This window comes from Puma concolor, chromosome A3 (genome assembly GCF_028749965.1).
Source record: "Puma concolor isolate L17-30 chromosome A3, mPumCon1.1.hap2, whole genome shotgun sequence".
Classification (NCBI taxonomy): Eukaryota; Metazoa; Chordata; class Mammalia; order Carnivora; family Felidae; genus Puma; species Puma concolor.
In genome coordinates, this window is record NC_141669.1 from 20467061 (window position 1) to 20490630 (window position 23570).

The 23570-nt window shown below is 43.3% G+C and overlaps 1 protein-coding gene across 20 annotated transcripts in view; it reads right to left on the minus strand.

Moving 5' to 3' along the window:
* DTNB (dystrobrevin beta) overlaps positions 1-23570 on the minus strand; it is a 214818-nt gene that overhangs the window by 22091 nt on the left and 169157 nt on the right. For 17 of the 20 annotated variants that reach the window (XM_086700167.1, XM_086700161.1, XM_086700162.1 and 14 more), the window contains 4 exons: positions 22328-22413; positions 21368-21481; positions 16063-16159; positions 10132-10152 (listed from right to left, as the gene is read on the minus strand). In XM_086700167.1, the coding sequence (XP_086556293.1) occupies positions 10132-10152; positions 16063-16159; positions 21368-21481; positions 22328-22413 (318 nt within the window). The remainder of the gene's footprint in view (positions 1-10131; positions 10153-16062; positions 16160-21367; positions 21482-22327; positions 22414-23570) is intronic. The other 3 variants (XM_086700168.1, XM_086700166.1, XM_086700157.1) reach the window with 1 other exon arrangement.

The window sequence follows — 23570 nt, forward strand, 5'->3', positions numbered from 1 at the left end:
GGATAGGATGGGGCCACCAAAAAGTGTGCCAGCAGTCCCTCTGCAGAGGGCTGGCACCCGTTTGTTCCCACATCACTTCAGGAAACTCAGGGCTGACACACAGCCTGTCACTCACTGTTCACTGTGGTGGCTCATGGGGTAAGTTGCTATAAGACAGGAAACAGCTCCCATGGGACTGCTGGATGTTTATGGTCTCGGTACTGGCAGTGGGTAGATTCTGTCCCTGTTCAAGTCCAATTACACTGCAGAAGACAAAGCTTACCTCAAGGCTTCGAGGGGTGGGAGGCAAGTTGTCTAGCTATCTTTCTTAGTAGGAGGAGGAAAGCATACTAAGCTCCAGGGACAAAGAACAACCTACTACAACTCACCATAAACCCAAAGATCAAAAGAAGTTGAAATTTAAACTTTCAGATAGGGAAGCTCATAAATTGTAAGACTAGATTACCCTCTTTCTGTTTGTTTCTCCTAGTCTGTCCGACTCTATTTGAGAATGGTATTCCTTTAGTTCTCATTGTAGGATTTCAAAGCCAGTTCTCGGTGAAATGATCAGGGACCTCACTGAAGGGAAAATCCCTATAAAATGAATACAAAACACTCAGCTTGCATATTAGAAACAAAAAGAGAATAAACTGCCAGGAGAGCATGGTCCTTATTCAGACAGCTCAATCGGTGATCAGGCAAGAAGCCAGAACCTATCAGGGATATTTTAAACTCCAATGAGTCAAATTTAAAGGCTACTTATAGGTATGCAAAACTCATATGGTGAGGTATGGCACCCTTATTCAACAGCACCATTCTTTGCTGAGTCCCTGCTGTGCACAATGCAGCAGTTAGAGTCCAGGCTTTGCAGTTAGGGAGACCTAGTTTGGATGTCAGCTTTACCATTTATTAGCAGCATGCGCCTGGGTAACTTACTTAACCTCTCTGCATCTCAGTTTCTTCATATGCAAAATGGAGATAATATCTTTACAGGCTGGTGTGGATGAACATAAAATGCTTCACACACCAGCTCAATAGAGGACCACCTGCCATTATTCTACTTTGAAAGGTGCTGGGGGTCACAAAGGGGCAAAGTGTCCACTGTTAGCAGGCTCACGGTCCCCTGGGGTTGTTAGGCATGTATGCAATTAGCATACAAAGGAGAGTGAAATCCATGCCTTAGTGGAGGCACAAAGGAAAAGCACAGAATCGAGAGAATGTAACTCTGAGCTTCTGGAACAGGGTAAGGTTTCACAGAAGAGGTGGCATCTGAGAGTATCTTGAGGGCTATAATTTCAATAGGCAGAAAAGGCTCGGGAAGGGCAATCCAGGTGAGGAAAGGGCATGAACACAGGCAGCTGGCCTGGGAGGGGAGGCTGCCTGCGGGGGGTAAGGAGCAGTGTGGGGGGGGCTAGCATATAGGGAGCACATAGACATGTGGTAGGAAAGAGCAGTGTGGCCTACCATCATCCGAGCCTTAAATAAATAGTCACCTAGTTTATTTACTAGGCCGGAGATGGCAAACGGCAGCCTATGGCCATATCCAGCTCACCACCTGTTTTTTACAGTCCATGAGCTAAGAATGGTTTTCACATTTTGAAATGGTTGCATTTTAAATGGTTATATAAGTACCTACATAATATCTCTGATTTGGTTTACAAAGCATAAAATATTTACAGTCTAACCCTTTTTAAAATTTTTTTTTGTTTTTAATTTTAAGTAGGCTCGATGCCCAGTGTGGGGCCTGAATTTAAGACCCCAAGATCAAGAGCCACATGTTCTACCCACTGAGTCAGCCAGGCACCCCATACTGTCTAACCCTTTAATAAAATGCCTACTGACCCCTGCTGGGGGCAGCGGCACAGGGAGCTAGGGGAAGGTTCCAGAGGAGAGAATGGCGTGGCCAGTGCCATGCATTTAGGACTCTGGCTCTGGAGCAACGTGAAGGAGGGACTGAGGAGAAAGAGATAGGGCACAAGGAGCCCTTATGCGGAGGTTCTTCCAACAGACCAGGTGACAGATGATGGAGGCTGGAATGAAGAAAGGTGGTAGGAACTGGAAGGAGAGAGACACAAGCAGGCTTTTGGAGAAAAACTTGCCTGGACCTTGACAAGTGCGTGGATGAGCAGAAACCTGAGACAGTGTGCAGACAGGGAGCTGACAGGAAATACGGCCAGAGGACTGATTTGCGGGGAAGGTGCCTGGGAATCGTTCACCATCCAGTCCACATGTAAACCTCAGAATCAGGGATTCTGAGAATGCCTCGGCGGCTCAGGCTGTATCGCAGAGCAAGGTTCTCTGAGCTCAGGGTAGTGCTTCTCAGCTGGGGGTAATTTCACCTGCTAGGGCTTGGGGAGGGGCTATCACTAGAATTTACCAGGTAGAGGTCAAGGGTCCTGCTAAACACCCTACAATGCACAAATCAGCACCCCCAGACTCCCCAGAGTTATGTGGCCCAGAGTTCCACAGTGCTGAGGATGAGAAACCTGGCTGAAGGTGAGTCAGAATCTTCTTTTCCCAGGTGGCAGGCTGCTGTGGAAGGAAGGGCAGGTCACCAGTAGCCTTGGGTTAGGTTAGGATCTTCAAGGGGCCCAAGAATAAACTCTTGTATCTTCTGCACATTTGGAAGATGTCCTGGGCGGGGGGGGGGGAGGGCGGCTATAGGCATCAGAGTCTCCTAGATTGTCTCTTGGTTTCCTCAGGTCTGAGCTGGTTAAATACGGCAGTTGAAATTGGAAATGTGAAAGCAATGAATAAATAGTGAATGTTACATATATATTTAAGTTAATAAGAATACAAAATAATAAAAGTATTGAAGGATTTATGGTTAGCCAGCTGTTAGAGCTGTGGTGAGTTGGTGTGGTTTCTTATTAAAGGTACCACATTAGCTACAGTTAACCGTTTCTCTCTTTGCCTCTAATTTTATAAAACAAGCTTCTACTTTTTCTTTCTTCTTTTCTTCTCTTTCTCTTCCTCCTTTTCTCTCCCTCCTCCCTTCCTCCCTCTCTCCCCTTCCCCCTTCTCTTTCTTTTAAAGCGTCGGGGCATCCATACGGTAATGCCAAATGACAGTAATTCTACTTGCCAGACTATGATTGGCAGCAAATGGAGAAGAGTGCAAAAAAGTCTAGTGTACCTTTTATAACATGCTTCTTGTAGCTGAAACTAAGCAGATGTTCATTTCAGTTAAGGACTCTAGGAGAGAAGGCTCCCTACTGTTGCGTTATTGTTAATATGGAACATCAGAACCAGCCCGAGGTCAGCTATAAGACCCAAGAGATTGGTGCAGGATCAGGCTTTGATGAAATGCCTACAGATGGTCTCCAAGCGAAGGATCATAGATCCAATCCCACGCCAAGAGAGGATGCTGGAGTGAGGTCTACCAGGAAGAGCACTAGGGATTCCTCTCCTCCTGTGGAAGCCCGAGAGATAAACCAAAGGAGGGGGCTTCAGGGAAGCAGCGGATATTTTCTTAGGATGCTTTCTTTTGTCTGGAAAGGAGGAGGTAGAAGGCTGGCATGAAGAAACACTGAGGAAGGAGCTGGGTGTTGAAAGAAAAGCCCAGTGCATTTGAAAGTCACAAAAGGAGACACCAGTCTAATGAACCCACTTGGTTTTCTATAGACCCTTTCTGGCTTTAGCCTTTCCCCAACATACTGGCTGATACAGGTGACGAAAGCATCAAAGGACTGTGAAGCTGAAGTTTGCAGATGAGGAAGCAGGTTTGTAAAGTCTATGGACATGTTTAGACAGAAAAGTGGTTTTGATGAGAAGGACCTTTGAATCACAAGAGCAATCCATTCATATGTAATTCAATAAGGAGGATTGAAGATTTAATTCCCTCTCCTTCTTTGGGCTGAAACCAAAGCAGGGTGGCGGCTGGACAAAACAAAGCCTATTTTTCAGAGCTATCTACACTACTACTCTACTGAAAATTTTCTTTCCAGGGTTGCTGGTAACTTCCTGATTGGCAAATCCAAGGGCTTCCTTATCCTATTGTCTTATTAGTTTTCTCCTTCTTGAAAGCTTCTGAGCTTTCACCAAGAACCCACAATCCTACCCCTCCCACCTCCTCTTTCTTCTTTTTCTCTACTATGGTTTTTCCCTAAGCCTCATGTTTATGGTTTCAACCCTAATTTTATGTTGAAGACTTCCAAATCGACAATGCTAGCCATGTTTTCCCACTGAAGTTCCAGCTGCATATCCCCAAATATATGGTAGATCAGGCAAAAAGCCTGAGTGCCTGCCTAATCTTCAGAACTCAGTATGTTCAAAAACAGGTCAAAGTCCCCTCCCTAACCCAGATCATCTCCTCTTCTTACTTCTTCAGTCAGTGTTCCCATCATTTTCCTAGATCCTCAGGCTCAGAACCTAAAAAAGTCACCTTTCACTCATTCTTTTCTGCTGATGCTTTGCTGAGACTCAGACTGTAGTATTCTGGGTGAGACAGTGTGTCCCAGGAATTCAATGTTGTTCCAGTGGAAGGACAATTTCTCCAGCTTGGTGTGTAGAGAATTTCCCTGGAGACTTTGGAAGATAGTTTTCATATGTTGCATGCATTCTGTCCAAGAGAGGGAAAGACAGAAATGTAGTGCAGGAGGGAAATAGGAAAGCAGGGAAGGAAACCTCTCAGTTTGTCCTTGACGAGGGTGATGAAAAATACTGCGGAGACTCAAAGCGATTTCCCCCTATATCCTCACACTGTAAACTCCTTGTAGGTATTCAAGGAGTTCTGGGGGAGTGAAATACAAATCTTATTTTTAATACCGTAACAATATTTTCTCCTTTGGGGAAAAAACTGAATGAAAAACAAAGCAACAAACTACCAGGTTCCTATGGTGAGTACAGGAGCCGGGACTGGTGAATGAGCACACTTCACAGACTCACAAGGCAATCTACGTGCAGTTAGCACATGGGGTCATCTAGACAGACTAGGACTGGAACCCAGGCTGAAGGTCTATGGCAGAGTCACATAGTACATCACACTGATCTTTGTTTACCAAAAGACATCTGTGGAGTTCACAAACTTAGAGGGATAGCAGTGGTGCCTATAGCTCAGGATACCACTGACCTGGCATGTGTTTCTGTATTTAAGGCCATGATGCCAATGATGAAATAATGTTCATACTATTTGAGGGTGGCATTTTTGTAGGATTTCTCTTGTTATCCTCCAAAATGCCAAGTTCACTGTCTCAAACATATGTAGTAAGACACTGCTGAATAAATAAGTGAATGGCAATTCTTTGCCTCAGGGTAGAAGTAGATTCAGCCTTCTATTTTAGAGTATGGTGGGGTCAGAGAGTCCAGAAGATTTAGAGGCATGTGAATTTGAATCACTTCCCAATGAGACTGTATCTAGAGGTTAAGTGAAGCAAGAGGAGAAGTGGTCCATGAGCACATCAAGGGGTTCACCAATAATCTCTTTAATGGACAAAGGAGGCTTTTATTTGTTGTTGTATAGGGTTTTTAAAAAGTACTTTTTCTTAAATTTACAAAGTTAATATTCATGAAGTTTGTTAGAACCCTCATGGGTCAACCGTGGCTAAATAAATATTGAGCACCCTTCCTCTGAGGTATATTTGGGGGAGCCAGATCAGAGACGCAGGCTTTTAAGAACCAGCTCACATCATGCTTTCTTTGGTGTAGTTGTAGTGGGTTATTCATCTGATTCTGGAAATCAGAAAGGGCATGTGGCAAGATCCCACTTGATATTCCAACTTACTGAAGTAAAAGGAAAGGTTCCAAGCGTGTCAATACTCTCTTAGTGGAATCCCCAAGATTCCTCTAATTACACAATTTTCAGAGTCCCATCTATCTAACCCTCTGGACCATTACCATACTACTAATTTGGATCAAGGCAACCCCATGGGAGCCCTCTATTCTTATATCTTACTATCTAAAGTTAGAGTCTTTAAGCCTGATGTTGATCTGTATATAAAAAGTAGTGATGTCTAATAGGAGAATTCAGAGAAATGTTCCAGGCAACATCTTTCATGAGTAAACCGTACCTCTTGCCTTGGATAGCTCATTTTATTTGGTGTTAGCAATCCAGCAGTACAATTTTATGGTGTGTTGAGTCACTGGGAAAAATGGAACACTGAGATGTAACTAGCATGAATTTAGACATCTGAAATCCCTCCAGAGTAGGGCCGGAGTAGCCCACAGCTCAAGTGCACCAATGGCAGTAAATACCATCACCAGCATTACTCGTCAGGCTGTTGTTACCTTAGTGAGTTCCTCTGTAACATGCTGGTGAATCCCCTAACCAGGCTGCAGGCACCAGGTTTTTACTAAGCAATTATCAAAATACTTTCAAGTGATACAAACAACTACATATACCCCACATTTTATAGATTTTTTTTTTTTTTTTAATTTTTTTTTCAACGTTTATTTATTTTTGGGACAGAGAGAGACAGAGCATGAACGGGGGAGGAGCAGAGAGAGAGGGAGACACAGAATCGGAAACAGGCTCCAGGCTCTGAGCCATCAGCCCAGAGCCTGATGCGGGGCTCAAACTCACGGACCGCGAGATCGTGACCTGGCTGAAGTCGGACGCTTAACCGACTGCGCCACCCAGGCGCCCCCACATTTTATAGATTATATGTATTTAAAAAAAAAGAGAGGATTATTTTATTCTACATACTCAATATCTGTTCTTTAGACAGAAATGGTAATAGCATTAATCATAATTAATGGCGACCCTGAAATTCCTTTTTCTGATTCCTTTTTATAAAGGGCGTTTCTGAACCATGATTTAGTCTTCTGAATGGGTAGGGAACAGGAGTACCTTGAGCAAAGTCACTGCTCTAAGTACTCGAAGCAGTTATGTGCCTTATAATCAATAAACTTACAAATTCATACCACTTTTAGTTTGAAATCTTGTGAATTTCGTTAATAGTAGTTTTCATTCAGCAACTATTTATTGAGTATCTGTTCTGTGGCAGGCACTAGCTAGCGACTGGGGATGGCAGTAGTGAAAAAGGCAGACAAAGTCCTTTAATTACAGTCTGATGATTATCACGGGCCTGATTAACCCTGACTCAGTTGATACAATCTAATTCCTGAGCCTGTTAAACTGTAGGGTATATTGTGGGTTGAAGAGTCACTCAGTGAAGTCTTATCTGAAATAGCCAGGCAGTTCTTCCCTTAATTATAACTCTTGGATCTGAGAAAAGAGAAGGGAAGGAGGGAGGGAGGGAGAGAGGAAAGGCAGAAGAATTATCAGCTGAGGTGCTGATGCCACTCAAAGCCCTGGAGAAGTGGCTGAAGGCTGAAGGTGGACCCACAGCACCAAAGCTGTTAAGTCACAGTCATTACCTATTCCTCTCAAATCCCCCCAAAGCTAAAATAATCCCTAAAGAGGAAAGAAGCAAGAAGACGACTACATGAAAAGTTCTCTATAATGGATTTATAGAGCCAATTTTGGGAAGCGTGTCTAGTAAATTCTTCATTGTAGGAGTCTCTCACAACTATTTTATCACCCATATAGGTAACACATTATGATGGGGGAAGAAATTAAACAATACCAGCCAGAACCCAGGAAGGAAGAAAAAGTTACAACTTAGCTCTGTGCTAAATACCTTTTTGTATCTCACTCAGTAAGGAGACAGACTAAAACAGAAGCACTAGTTCTAAAGCTTTATGTGTCTACTTGTTTAAAATGTTGAATTATATAAAGCTATTGAGCTTTCAAATTTGAGCCTCAGCACTGAGCCTTGGGTGGGTCCAGTTTAACCTGTGATGTAAACAGAGGATATTTAAACCTATATCCACAGAGCAGTATGTCTTACCTATATCATGAGGAAAAAACAATTTGTACCAATTTGTGCCATGGACGGTCCTAAGAGAGTACGAAGACAAGGTCATGAACTCAGGACCACGGCCATGGAGAACTTCTAAGACATACACACAAGTGGTTCGTTAGGGGCAAGCTTCAGCAGTCTGGGTCTAGCCTCTTACTTTGCTGACTTCAAGGGCATGATGATCTCACACAGACGCAAAGGTCACTGAAGCGAACAGGTTATTTAAGTCCCTGTCTGCTCAAGGTCAGCTTTAAAGCAACCTGAGAAATAACATACCAGCAGTGGCAATTTCTCGTTCTTGGATTACATGGCAATCCATAATGTTTTTTAAGAATGAAATGTCTATTGGAAGCTCTACTGCTATCATTAAAATAGATACTCATAAAGCCCGCCCTCTTCGGAAAGAGAGTTCTCAGGTAAGGTGTAGGGTTCTTCACTCTGAGCCGGCACATTCCCAGAGGGAGGAGATGCTAGTCTGGGCAGATTGTTGGAGTAAGTTCCCAGCAAGTGGTTTTAGCTGCAACGTGCATCTTTGGGGTACAGAGGAGAGAAGAGAAGGAAGGGAACAGTGGCTGTCGGCAGCTACAGGTGAGGTGATGCCCTGGAGCACCACGAAGGAGAGGAAACTGTCAAGGAAACAGCGGGGGAACGGAGAAGGAAGGAGAGATGTTCTCTTTCCTTCCCTCAACACAAGCGCACCCATCCTCCTATTTGTGGTCGGCGTTACCAGCATCCGCGTCTCTGTGGCTTCTAAGCAAACTGGAGGATTATACGTCTATGCCCCCCTTGAAGTCAAGTGTGGTCATATGACTTGCTTTGGGCAATGAAATGGAGGGAAAGAGAAGTATGAGTGTCACTTCCTGGGAGAAACATTTAATGACTGGGCTTGACTTTCCATGCTGTCTTCTCCTGCTTTGCCCATATGAACACACCTACTGAGGAAGTGCCATAAGATCAAAGCAATAAACTACGTGTCAATGAGGAAAAAAAATAAACAAACAAACAAACAAAGCAAAAACAACACTAAACAAACTTTTGTTACAGTAAAGCCACTGAGATTTCTGGGTTGATCACCTATCTTAATCCCATAATCTATCTGCTTTCCTTCTGACAGTCTGTCTCTCCCTTGCTCCTTTCTTGCCTCTTCCCCCATTTGATCTTTTCCTTCCTTTCTTTTCCTCTTCACTCTGTTATTTCATTGCCCTCCTAACTGAAAATAATAAATATACTGTTGGGTATTCCTATTCTTTTTTTTCTAAATATTTATTTATTTTTGAGAGAGAGAGAGGGAGTAAGGGGAGTGGGGGGGGGGGGTGGAGACAGAGAATCCAAAGCAGGCTCTGCAGTGACAGCAGTGAGCCCGATGCAGGGCTCGAACTCACGAACTGTGAGATCATGACCTTAGCCGAAGTCAGACGCTTAACTGACTGAGCCACACAGGCGCCCCTGTATATTCCTATTCTTAATCTAAAACATGGATCACTTTGTTTTTTGAAAAAGAAACAAGTAAATTTTTTGAATTAAACATTCATATTTCTCTCTTTTAAAATTAAAGCCCTGAGGTAAGTTAAAAATCAGCTTTAGCTTGTATAAAAAAATGTATGCTTTGAAAACCTTACTATGTTATACAAACATATGGTGTTACTATTGTGGATAGGCCCTCAATTGATTTTCTTGTGTGGGTTAAGGGCTGTCCGGAAAAATAAAAACAAACATAAACCTTCCCTAAACACCATGCAACAGGCATGCAGCTCAAAAACCAGAGCTCCCCCTGGAGCAGACTCTGAACAGGAAATCACTTAGGGCATAACCAGTCACTTAGCTTTCATTGGTAACTTTGTTAAGAAGGCTCCTGGGGCTGGAGCATCCAGAAGCCTGTTCGAGACTAAAGGACATTTGAAGTCATCAGAAAAACTATACATTTCCATGCACAATCATTCATGATGTAGTATTTAGACCTGAGGTCACTCCCACAACCCCGAAAGTTGTTTCAAGCAATTAAAGTCACTCTAGACATGAAGCAGCAGCGAATGCAAAAGCAGGGAAATGCAATCGTAGCCTGGCTAATCATGCATAGTTAAATAAACACAACAGATGTGTACTTTAACAAAAATTCAACAAGCTCTGTTTTCAAGTAAGAACATGCTCTGCTAATGAAGTAAACATGACGTGGACTTTCAGGCCGTTTTACACAACTATGGAGTGAACGGCTGAGGGTTTTACACATAACCAATTCTGTAGAGGTGAACTTGTGCAGGGAGGAGACGAGAAACAATGTAACAGTTCTCTGAGGAAAAGAAGAACATGCAAAAGGAGCAAGAATCAGGTGGAGAATTCCCAAGTTCACTTACTGCCTGCTTTTGCTCTTCCTCCTAGAGGTGTTGAAGATGGAAAAAAAGGCAGAGGGAAAAAGGAGAGAGGTTAATGGCCATCACCACAAAACATATGGAAGAAATGATGGAAGAATCAAGCAAACCAGGCTAGGTGCACGGGTTCAGAGACCAAAGGCCCAGACGGTCATCAGGCACCATCAGCTACACAGAGCGAATGGCAGGCCTCTGTCCCACCCAGTTCATTCAGGGCTAGCCTCTAGAACTGGGAAACCATCTAATCCAACTTCCTCATTTATGGACAGAAAAGGCCTAGAGAGCCTGACTCGCCCGAGCTCACATAGCTGTTTAGGGTAGACTGAAAGAAATAGCTCAACTAGGACACAGAAGCCCAATAATCAATCTCCCCATTCCTAATATTCCTATGTGTTAGCTACCTTCCTCTAGGCCAATGGTTCGCAAAGCAGCAGCACCTGGAAACTCGTCAGAGATGCAAAGTTTGGGCGCCTGCCAAGACTACCTGAATCCAAACTCTTGGGGTGGGTGGGGCACAGCAACGTGTTTCAGAGCCTTTCAGCTGATTCTGATGCCTGCTGGTTTGAGAGCCACTGCCCTAAAAACTTCCCCCAAACTAGCAATTTCACCTGACCAGACTCTCTTCCTTAGTCCCCTCCTCTCCACTTGCTTTGGGGCTGCTTTTTTGTGGTTTTGTCCCAAGGATGCGCTTACATCCCATCCCCATTCCTCCAACAAACTGGAAGCTGCTTCAGGGCCCTGAGAGGCTTTTCAAAAAGAACTCTCGACCTCGCTTTTCCACTAATTCAACACAGGTTCATTTAGTACTTCTTATGCATAAGTCCCTGGAAACCTGAAGATAAGATGTGGTCTCTGTCTTTTAGAGCCTCACAGTGACGGCGGGCAGAGTGGGTACTTGCCAACTCTCAGCTATCACAATGCACCACTGGGCGCCGCGGGAAGAAGCACAGCAAAGACAAGAGAAACACTTCTGAGTCTGTCTCTCCGTGGTCCTTTGCTCTTCAGCTACTCTGTCTTTTAATGGGCCTTTTTGCTTCTTCTTTCTCTGCCTCATCATGAGTAACTGTGGTCAGGGAGCCTCTGCTCTTTGCCCAGGGTGTGCAAATCTAAAAGCTGCTGTGATGGTTCTATTTAAATCGGATCCAGCCGTGCAGGCAGTCTTTACTGAACATGTGTGTAGGAAGTCTTAGGGACGGACGGGTGCTTCTGCTTTTACAGGGTCTGCAGATCTGGGGCCAATGGTAAGAATGGTTTCAGAAAATCCAACCAGTTACAAAAAGGAGAGAGGAAGTAAAAAAAATTGGAAAAAAATAATTTTATTCCTGCAAGGAAGAGACATGGACTAGAAATTAAACAGGCACCAAGAACTCTCTTCCGGAGACTCCAACTGAGCACAAGAAGATGTTCTTCATAATCAGAGCCAGCTGCTAGATGCCTGACCAAACCTATACTCACAGGAGCCCAGGCAAAGAGGGCCCTGAGCGTTAGCTCAGTAAGCCTTAAGAAGTTAGCATCTTAGGGTGCCTGGCTCAGTTGGTAAAGCATGCAACTCCTGATCTTGAGGTCGTGAGTTCGAGCCCCACCTTGGGTGCAGGGATTACTTTAAAAAAAGAAAAAAAAGAAAAGGAAGTTAGCATCTTTCAGTTTTTACATCTGGCACGTGGCTCTGGTCAGAAGGGCTTAGAATTCCGTAGCTGGGAAGAGCTTTCCCTTCCTAGCCAGGCTTCCCTGTAAGGCAGAATACTTTTCTCCATTCACTCGGCAGGGCAAAGAGCCATAGGAAGAGTTATTAAACCATTTAAAATGTGTGTTTATTGCTGGCACTAAGTGTTGAAATGGACACTGAGATGGTGGGGGAGGGATGAGGCAATGCTGACAGGCTGAAATTGCAGCTGAGGTCAGAAGACAAGGACAAAAGTTCTCAGGACTGTTTCTAAGACACCTCCCTATTTTTACTGTTTTCTCCAGGCAAGGTAACAGTGCTTTGGCTCAACAGAATAGGGAAATTTCAGGAAGCAATGTTTCCCGTTTGCACATTTGGGAACTCTGCTATGGATAGTTTGTCCCAGGACATGACATCATGATAATCTGCAGGAGACACATGTCAGGTTAGGACGGGAATGGTGGACAGGGCAGCCTTTTCAGGAGGTAGCGGCCTCTGCTGTGCACTGGGGTTGGCAGAGGGTGGGCTTTGACAACGTGTTACTGAGGATGGTGTTTTACAATTTAAACTCACAGAAGTTACTCAGATAAAGCCTTGAAGGCTCTGTCAACACACTTAACAGGTCAGATACGAGGTCTTAGATATAAGGTTTTTGTTTTCAGTCAGTCAGTCGTGTCAGTATACACTGACTGATGGCAACTGGCACAGGAGCCAAGGTTGATTTAAAGGGAATAATAATACTTTAACCACAAATCCAAAAGTGCTTATGTCACCTAAACACATGTGAGACTTTTCCACATGGGGGATGTCTGGCTAGGTGGCCAAGTAACACCGAAGCTACTGCAGTTATCTACATGATAATTTATATTTTAAACCTCATTTGCAAATGAGGTTGAAATCCAAAACTGCAGAATTCACCTGGTGACTCTGTTTCAAAAGCAATATTAGGAAAATGAAAAATGAGGCAGAAAAATACTGGGGACATGATTTAGAAAGTAAAATACCAACATACAACCACTCCCAGCTTAAATAAGTTTGGGACAGAGGTTATCCATACACATTAATCGGGGGGGGGGGGGGAAATGTAAAGAAAAGATACCTTCTGACCATGGGTACCTGGGTGTCGGTCTGCCTCATGCCACCAAAAAACCAAAAATACAATTAAGAAGGTCCCTGAGGGGTGTCTGGGTGGTTCAGTCAGTTAAGTGTCTGACTTTGGCTCAGGTCATGATCTCACAGTTCATGAGTTCGAGCCCTGCGTTGGGCTCTGTGCTGACAGCTCAGAGCCTGGAGCTTGCTTCAGATTCTGTCTCTCTCTCTCCCTCTCTCTCTCTCTCTCTCTCTCTCTGCCTTTCCCCTGCTCGTACTCTGTCTCTCTCTCTCAAAAATAAATAAACTTAAAAAAAAAAAAAAAAAGAAAGAAAGAAGGTCCCTGGAACTCCTTGGTCTTACTGCCAAATACGTAAATGTGACAGTTAGGAACCAATATTTTCTTGTTAAATAAATGCCTGATTAATTTTTACCCTGCCTTCTTACAAAAAAGGACTTAAGATTATTATTGAATAAATTAATAAACAATGGGAACACTTCATATACATCCTTCTTTAAATTATCATTTTTCAGATAAATAGATAATGTACATAATATTTCACTGAAGCAGTAGAAAGAACTCCCTGTGAAATGGAAATTTACTGTGCAGTGTATTTTAATTTATGAGTATCCCAGACCATGTGGTTTCATTGTCCATTTGACTAAGTGCTTACAGCTGTTTTATGAGAGAATTAAATGCTAGCAGATTGAACATCAACGAGGGCAGGACAGTCCTTTGAAATTAAAATTAGGATTCTAAAGCGTATTTTTATTATCGGTTAGTGAATATATTTTCTTAATAGTAGGAAAACATCTTTGAAATTTTCATGGAAGTCAATGATTCCTACGGGTGACCTTCTAGGAGTGCATACAATACACAAATTAGGATTGTGCTGTCATCTTTTTAGGAAGCTGGACATTAGAGAGGCATGAAATTTTCAACTGTAAATTCTAATCAATGGGTAAAAAGACAACATTCCTGCTCTGTGTTGCAAATTCTTCCTCCCAGTATGAATGGCCTCAGCCTATCAGGTAAGTAAATTATAAGGCATTTAAGAAGCCGGCAGGGGATTTTACAAAATGGGGCACAAGGATCCTGCTTATTTTACGAAATTATAACTGTAAGACAGTAGCTAGAAATACAAAGAAGCTCAGCGTTTGGGATCAGAGTTCCAGGCCTCAGCTCATTCTGCCCAGCCCTTGAATACAAACATCAGAAGTGAACCAGGTCACAATAATATTCACAGGGCTCTGAACCAGGAACTCTAACGGAGACTGAGGGCGGCGCAGCTAACGAGAAAGCACACCGTGGGACTTTGGGGGAAATGCATTCTGACTTCCCTTCAGTTTGCATAAACCTTTTGCCTTTTACAAAAATTACCCTAGGGTATCTTCCCACCTATGTTTGGGCAATGTCTGAAAGCAACTTACTACAAGCAAGTCTGACACAGGCCAGGGATGAGTGGATCCCCTATTATCTCCCGTCTTGCAGGGGACTACCCCACAATGGCAGGACTTTCAAAGCCCCACATGGCTCCAGATGCTATACCGGCCAAATGCATTTAAGTCCCTCTCTGCCATCTTGAGTGGGTGATTGGGTTGGATTAGCTGGATACTTGACAACTATTAGAGGGATCTGGGCCAGGTTTTCTTTAAACAAGACCCATTTAGACACGAAATACTTCTCAAGAGAAATTCCGTTAACAGGGTTAACGTAGAAACACGTCCATGCAAAACAACCCAAATACCCAGGACCAAAGCTAGAAAAAGAGATTCAGCTTAAGACTAAAAGAAGCGATTGTCTTGAGCAAGTCAAAAGTCAGTTGTTTTTTTTTTTTTAATGTTTATTTATTTTTGAGACAGAGCATGAGCAGGGAAGGGGCAGAGAGAGAGGGAGACACAGAATGTGAAGCAGGCTCCAGGCTCTGAGCTGTCAGCACAGAGCCTGATGCAGGGCTCAAACTCACAAACTAGTGAGATCATGACCTGAGCCGAAGTCGGACGCTTAACCGACTGAGCCACCCAGGCGCCCCAAAAGTCAGTTTAAAACACAAACGCTACATTTACCCAAGTTGTTAATACCACTTGCTTCACTATGAAGGGACTCGTTTAGCATAGAGAAGTTGAAGAAGTCTCCAAGCTGATGTTTCCTTGAGCCGCACTGCTAGTCTGGACCCCTGTCACTCACACTCACAGATTGTGATGCAGCACAATCACTGGGCTAGACAGTTATATTTATCTCCATTTCTCCTTTCGTTTCTTCCCTCTCTGATCCGCTCTACATATTTTCCCAAACTATTATTTCCCAAACCGTCAGTGACTCTCTTACCACAGGACTCAATCTACTCCCCTCAGCCTGGCTTTTGAGGTAATCCACACTTTGTGATTTCCACTCTGGCTGTGAACTCGGTGTGGCACCACAAAATACAGTGGTTTCTCAGCACAGACACAGAGACTGAAGGAACTAACAGCAGGAACAAATGTATTCTGGTATTGCTGCTACGTATCTGGGTAGATATTTCTGTGGAGTGCCAGTCAAAATGTCCAGGTGAGGACACTTAAATGCCAAATGTGCCTTTCTCTACTCTGAGGTATAGGGGCTGCGATATATTTGTCGCATGTTGTAATATGTCAACAAAGATAGTGACATCTGAATCATTCCAAATTTATTCAAGCCCCAAGATAACAAACATAGAGCTGGGATGCTTTTTTGTTCCTCCTAATAAAGTTATTCATTAGAATTAGTCTGATTAGCTTGGTCTGCCACGATAATACTTACTAACATAGGACTCTTAATCCTTCTTGAGTATTTAGGGGAAATATTTGAAAATTTGTTTTAAAAGAAACTTCAAACAGTTGAGAAACATTTGTTTACATACAGTTAGTATCCTATTTATAAACCTGCCTACCACTATTTAAGGACATGACGCTAACTCCAGTTACTCATTTTTTATAATCAGGCTTTACACTAATTAGATGACTTTATGGAGTCGTGTCTAACTTTACGGGCAGAGCCATTTAAGCCTTTAGCGGCACCCTGTTCAGACAGCACGGCAGGGGTTGGGGGGGCGGCAGCAGCTGAACTGGAGGTGAAGGGGAACAAGCGGTGGGAGGGAGGCGGGTGGGGGGGGGGGCGTGGGGGAGCGGCCAGGGCTCTCTCTTACCTTCAGCAGCTTCATCAGCCCCTCCAGCTGAACCATCAGCTCGCGCCTGCTCTCCTGCAGCGCCGACATTCTCTGCTCCAGTTCATCTTTCCTTTGCCTGTCCGAGAGGAGAAGCCCATCCGGAATGAGGGTCTGAAGACAAAGGGACCCTCAAGGAAGGGTCTAAGCCTAGGCGAAATGGGCTTCAGACCCGATTCCGCTATTTACTGGGGTCTGCGATGCTGAGCAAGTTACTGAACTTCTGATACCTTATGTAGAAAGTGGTGATAATATCTGTTTTGCTCACTTTCCTGTTGTGAGAATAGTATGTAAAAATGCTTTGGAAAATGCACATGGCCATATACAGAACAAAGCATGATTAATATCATTGTTAAAGTGATTTTAAAAATTCCTCAGGGGGCGCCTGGGTGGCGCAGTCGGTTAAGCGTCCGACTTCAGCCAGGTCACGATCTCGCGGTCCGTGAGTTCGAGCCCCGCGTCGGGCTCTGGGCTGATGGCTCAGAGCCTGGAGCCTGTTTCCGATTCTGTGTCTCCCTCTCTCTCTGCCCCTCCCCTGTTCATGCTCTGTCTCTCTCTGTCCCAAAAATAAATAAACATTGAAAAAAAAATTTTTTTTTTTAAAAATAAAAAAAAAAAATTCCTCAGGAAGTCAATTTTAGAAAGATACATGAAACGAGTCCGAACTTAAATTGATAGTGGAGAAAACGTATGAAAATTGCTCAGGGGAAACAGGGTTCAGTAGCTGATGCTTCCAGCACCAGATGCCAGCCTCAAGAGTGAGACTGACACCAGGGTGGCTCTGTGTCTGAGAGAATTCACTTTTCTCCGAGGCCAGGTTTCGCGTCAGTTCTAGCTCAGTAAGTCCAAAACCGAACTTAAGACTTTAGTCTGCAAATGGTTCTCTTTCCTCATTTCTTCTAGCTGTCATGGCTGAAAACCTCCGTCCTCTTCGATACTTTCCTGCTTATACCCTATATTCAGTCATCCGACTTAGATACTCTTTCCTAGAAATGTATGTGTCTTTCTCTCCCGTCTCTCACTTTATCCAAGCATGCCTTACCTCACACGTGCAATGGTCTCTTAGCCTGATTAATCCTGATTTCATCTGTTATGGTGAAGTGGAATAGAAATCAAGAGGCTTGAGGCCCACCATTTACTAAATATTGCAACCTTGGACAAGTCACTTAACCTGTAAGAGCCTCAATTTTTCTCTTCACTAAAATAGGACTAATTACAAACAACTATGGCAATATCTGGAGGATCAAATAAGACCATGGGTATGAAAGATAAAATTAATGGCACCTATTTCCTTTTAGTTTTTCACTGTGGTTGTTAGAAAAGTTTTTAATTACATGTGTGGCCCACATTCTATTTCTATCAGAGTGCTGCTCCAGACCCCACCTGCATGCCTATCCTTAGTGCCTCACCTTCTATTCCCTTCCACGTCTGGATGTCCAGCTGATGGTTCACTTTTCCTTAAGCAGATCCTGTCATTTTACGAATCCCAGCAATTCCCCAACTTCTTCCAAATATTATTCACTCCTTAGTGTCCCACCCAAATGTCACTCTTCCCAGGAAGCTACTCCTAATTACTTCAACAGGTATCAGATCCTGCTTAATTAATCACTACAACAACTGGTGCTCCTGTGGCACCTAATTTATTTTACCTTGCATCGCTGTCATACCTACCATGATGCAAAATCCTTGAGGTCAGGGGATGAGTCTTACTCATCTTTGCATGTATTGAATGATTAAGAGAATATCACATCCAGTATGTACTCAATTAACATCTAGTGAAGTTAACACCATCATTGTTTGAAATCCTCCAAGGATTTCCACTCACCTATCACTTAAGGCTCTCCAGAATCTGGTCTCAATTCCTCAACTAATTTTATCTCCTATCACTGGCACTCTAAAGATTAATTCAATGGACGCCTGAAACAAATTCTTAGTTCCAAGACTCTTTCCCTTCTCTGAAATGTATCATACTTCTTTGGGGGATCATGCTGAACCCCAACTCCACTTCTAATCAGAAATGTTTTGTCCCAGACTCCATCCAAATCAACCCTACCTTCCATGGTCTAGCTCAACTTCCGCCACCTCCATGGGTCTAATTGCTTCTAGCCTCTCTCTATATTTTCATACTTAGATTTCTTATAGCATAATGCCCATACTATTTATTAACATTATATAATATTAGTTAACTGACCAGAAAATTATTTTATGTTTATTTCCAAAACTAGATCACAAATTTGTAAGATGGAATCATTGTTTTCTAGTCTTCATACTCCCTAAATTTCCAGCACAGGTATAAATTCAATAAAGAAAAACCGACTCATTCGATTTTCTAGAGAGCCTTTCTTCTCTGAACTTCCAAGACTGGATGCGGTGCTCTTTCCCTGTGCTATGCACAACCAAATAATTACACTATGTGGTGAAAATGCAGGAACTATATGTAGCTACAGCAACAACATGGAAGGACCCATGTTGTCCTTCTACTACCCTAAAGCGTAGTACTGAAGGGGGGAAAGGTTCCACTCCATGCATATAACAACATTTCTATAAAGCGCAAAAAACAAAAAGCAAAACTAAACACTTTATTATGTGGGAATACACATATATTTGATGATAGATACTGTTTAAAAAGCAAGACAATGGGGCGCCTGGGTGGCGCAGTCGGTTAAGCGTCCAACTTCAGCCAGGTCACGATCTTGCGGTCCGTGAGTTCGAGCCCCGCGTCAGGCTCTGGGCTGATGGTTCGGAGCCTGGAGCCTGTTTCCGATTCTGTGTCTCCCTCTCTCTCTGCCCCTCCCCCGTTCATGCTCTGTCTCTCTCTGTCCCAAAAATAAATAAAAACGTTGAAGAAAAAAACAAAATTATAAAAAAATAAATAAATAAAATAAAAAAAAAATAAAATAAAAAGCAAGACAATGATAAACCAAATTCTGGATAGAGGAGAGCTCTGTGGGGAACGTGGAAGCAAGGAAATGGGCTTGGGGGCACTTACACACACGACATGGTTTTAACAACACATGACAAAGGTGTGGGTTCATGGGTATTCATTTTATCTTTATGCTTCACATCTTACACATTTGTCACATATATTATTGAAATGAATATACCATTTAAAAATAACAGTCATGGGGCGCCTGGGTGGCTCAGTCGGTTAAGCGTCCGACTTCGGCTTAGGTCACGATCTCGTGGTCCGTGAGTTCGAGCCCTGCGTCGGGCTCTGGGCTGACAGCTCAGCCCAGAGCCCGGAGCCTGTTTCAGATTCTGTGTCTCCCTCTCTCTGCGACCCTCCCCCGTTCATGCTCTGTCTCTCTCTGTCTCAAAAATAAATTTAAAAACTTAAAAAAATAAAAATTAAAAATAACAATCATGGGGGAAAGACACAATTCATAACCATTAATCCCAAGAATGAAATTCTCTATCTCGTTTTATTACACTAGCTGGGTACCTGGCAGTTCCTGGATTCGTATATATTGATCAAAACCAGAAGGATGTCAGATACGTAGAAATGAATCTTGCCCTTTATGTGTCTTTTGATAAACAAAAGTTCTCAATATGAATACAGATGAATTTACCAACTTCTTTCACGGTAAGTGATTCTGAGAAACTATTTTCTATTCCAAAATCCTAAAGAAATTCTCTCACATTTTCTTCTAAAAGTTTTAAAGTTTTGTCTCCATGTTTAATCCATCTGGTAGTGTGTTCTGTATATAGTGTGAAGTGGAGAGCCAATATGTTTTGTCTGTGTGCATAAGCAATTGATCCTGCACGCTTACTAAATAGTCTCTCTTTCTTTAGTGATAACAGAAGCTGCTTTTCAGATTAAACACTTCCGGACTTTTCAAGATTTAGACCCTCCTCAGATTTAGGGTAAATTCTTGCTTCTTGCTGCCTACATGACATCCCTGGGCTCAGCCGTCTGCCTACTAAATCTGTGACATTTTCCAGACACTTCCGGCTGAATTAAGGACTTTTAGCGATCCCACTTCCAGCAACAGTTAAGATTGGAGTATAATCATTTTTTGCTTTGCTAGATATAAAACAGTTACTTGTGCCTGGGCTGTGGTGAGGAAAAGGGAACAGTTGTCATCTTACGCCGAGAGTTCAGAGTTAACACTGGGACTGAGTCAGCTGCACATGCTCTCCCAGACTTCGGAGAGTAGCACCAAGCTGCTAACATCCCAGACATGCAACAGAGGGCCTAGGAACCAAATCCTCAAGCCCAATTAAATTTAGGAACTAAAATGAATTTTCAGAAGAATGGGAATCTCTGTAACTCTAATGATTTTCATCTGCACAGTTTAAATTCTTTATGACTTATTTATTGATGATATAAATCTAGAAAGAAAGACAGTTATAGAAAAACAATCATCTCCATTCTCTAGGAGAAGAAATGATGGTTGAGAAGCTACATGACCTAAGCCAAAGGAAGAATTACAAAAGGATATTCGGCTATGCAGAACCCCAGATGATGGCACATTAAAAATCAACTGTGCAATGTCAAATGTTACAACCTACACAGAAAGGATACTCTTTGGACATCTAGAGGTCTGGTGAGAAGCCAGTCACTAATTTAGCGTCCAAAAAATGTCTGCATTTACCAAAGAGTACACACACATCTTTTTAAGACTGATAGGAAATAAGATCCTAATAACTTTGATCAGATCACTCTCATGTTAAGCTCTTCTGGCAGACTTCTCCATTCGCTCCAAAATAGCATCTCAGTGGGGGCTGAAGCAGCTCTCTGCCCGCATTCGGGTCCTGAGCCCTGAGTCTCCGGGCCCCGAGGCCGTTTATATCTATGTCGAAGTGGGAAGTTTCCACAGCGGTGGTGCAAGGGATTCCCACGTGGTTTTGCATCTCAGAGACGTGCCTGTGTAACAAGCACCCTTCCCCTTCAACAGAGTCCTGCTCTGACTGTGAAGCACCGGGAGAATATACTCATAGGACAGAGAAGCATTATTCCTGCCAAGGGTCTTCAAAGTCGGACTAATTAACAAAATAAGAAGACGGATCGGAGCAGTCTTCTTAAAGCGATCATAAAAGTGTAAACACTGCTCTGCCTGGCGTGGAGCCGGACACTGGTGTTGACCTGGTTCTGCCACGATGGCTGAAGTTCTCAGAATCCAAACACCTGAAGCAGTAACAGGATGACTGGAATGTTTTAACTGTTTGCTCTAACAGGACTAGTTGTATTGAGAAACAGATTCCATTCTACTCGTTTTGTTTCCCGACACGTAAATTCCTACCACAGACCATCCTTTGCAGACAGTGGTGCAGTATCCCTACTTACCTCAGCAGCCGCAGCTCAGCCAGCAACGTGGGGTTCTGCTGGGCCTTCTCGGGGGTGGGCTGGGAAGCCTGCTCATGCTCCAGACGGAGACGCTGAATCTCTTGCAGGATCTCCCTGGAGAGGCCAGATGAAAGAAAGTTGGCTGCACAGCACTTCACAGCTCTTTCCTGTCAGGTCTTTTTATTCTAGAACAGCCTCCACCAATCTTGTTCTGACTGCTTCCAAATGACCGAGATGTGGAATAGCCACCTTCTTGATATTTCCACACTTCATATTTCCTCAATGAAACAATCTTTTGTGGTAGAGAAAGTCATATAAACACTCTTCTCAAGAATTTGAAAAATCTCCACTAAAGGAAAACAGCCACTAGAAGACTTTCTTTCTTTCTAGGGAAAGGAAAAACGAACTCCCTGCAATCTCTGAATGTGGGTCCTATGCTAACTCCCCCCATCTCCCTTCTTCCTCTTGAGCCCCCGAGTGATAAGAGCTGCCATTTCTTCTTCCAAAACCTGTTCCTTTACATCTAATCTCCTTGTCCCGGTTTCTACTATTCAGGGCATACTGGTGTGCCGTCTGGTGTCTGTGACTTTAAATGGCTTTGTGGGGAGAGAGCAGACAGTCACATACAGCACAGTGGGCCAGGATAAGATGACCAGATAAAGTGAAAGAGGGGTGGGGTGGAAAAGGGAATCATGAGAGGGGAGCTGGTAGGTGGGAGAAGGCAAGGGAAAAAGAATCCATGAGGGCACAGGAACAGGGCTTTGGGCTACCAGAATGTACAGCATGCAGAGATCTCCAAATCAGAGTAGGGGCATTCCCATGAGTTGGTCTGGCCTATATTCACTAAGGTGGGATCCTCCTTCATGGTCAAAATACAACTAGTCTGCAAGGAAAAGGAGAATCAGATACTCACATGACAGTCTTGGACTTTGGAAACTGGCTTGGCCTCTGCATTCTTACCTGTTTTTGTTTTCCAGTTCTGCAATAAGCTGTCTTTGTTGTTTGTTGGCATCAAAGTTAAAGCTCAAGTCAGTAGGAGGACGGGTCTACAGTGAGAAGAAAGCAAAGGTTTTTTTTTTTTTTTTTTTTTTCTGTGTGTGTGTGTGTGTGTGTGTGTGTGTGTGTGTGTGTGTATAATTAAAATATATCCAGAAACTTAGACTACTGATTTTTTAAAACAGATTTTTGGGGCACCTGAGGCTCAGTCGGTTAAGTGTCCAACTTTGGCTCAGGTCATGATTTCGCAGATCGTGAGTTCGAGCCCCACGTTGGGCTCTGTGCTGACAGCTCAGAGCCTGGAGCCTGCTTTGGATTCTGTGTCTCCCTCTCTCTCTGCCCCTCCTCCACTCATGCTCTGTTTCTGTCTCTCTCTCTGTCTCTCACTCTCAAAAATAAACATTAAAAAATAAAACAGATTTTGGAGGTACAATTTACATACCATAAAATCCACCCATTTTAAGTATACCATTCAATGAGGCTTAGTAAATTTATTTATTTATTTTTTAATTTTTTTTTTTTAACATTTTATTTATTTTTGAGACAGAGAGAGACAGAGCATGAACGGGGGAGGGGCAGAGAGAGAGGGAGACACAGAATCGGAAGCAGGCTCCAGGCTCTAAGCTGTCAGCCCAGAGCCCGACGTGGGGCTCGAACTCATGGACTGCAAGATCGTGACCTGAGCTGAAGTCGGCTGCTTAACTGACTGAGCCACCTAGGCGCCCCAAGGCTTAGTAAATTTAAACAGTTGTGCAACCAACCACCACAGTCCAGTTTTAGAACATTTCCCATCACCACAAAAAATCCGTCATGCTGGCTTGCAGTCAATTGCCACTCTCATCCCCAACCACAGGCAACCACTGACGTGCTTTCTGTCTGCCGTTTTGCCTTTTCTAGAAACTTCATATATATGGAATCATACAACATGTGGTCTTTAGTTTCTGGCTTCCACTAAGCATGATGTCCCTGAGGTTTGTCATTGTTGTTCGATGAATCAGGAGCTCCTTCCACCTTACTGCTGAATAGTATTCCACTGTTGCCAGCTTTTGACTGTTACAAATGAAGTTGCTAAAAATGATCATTTACAAGTCATTGTGTTGATATGTTTTTATTTCTCTTGAGTAAATACTTGGGAGTGGAATTCCTGAGTTATCTGATAATTCTGTATTTAATATCCAAAAAAAATGTTTTTAGGGGCGCCTGGGTG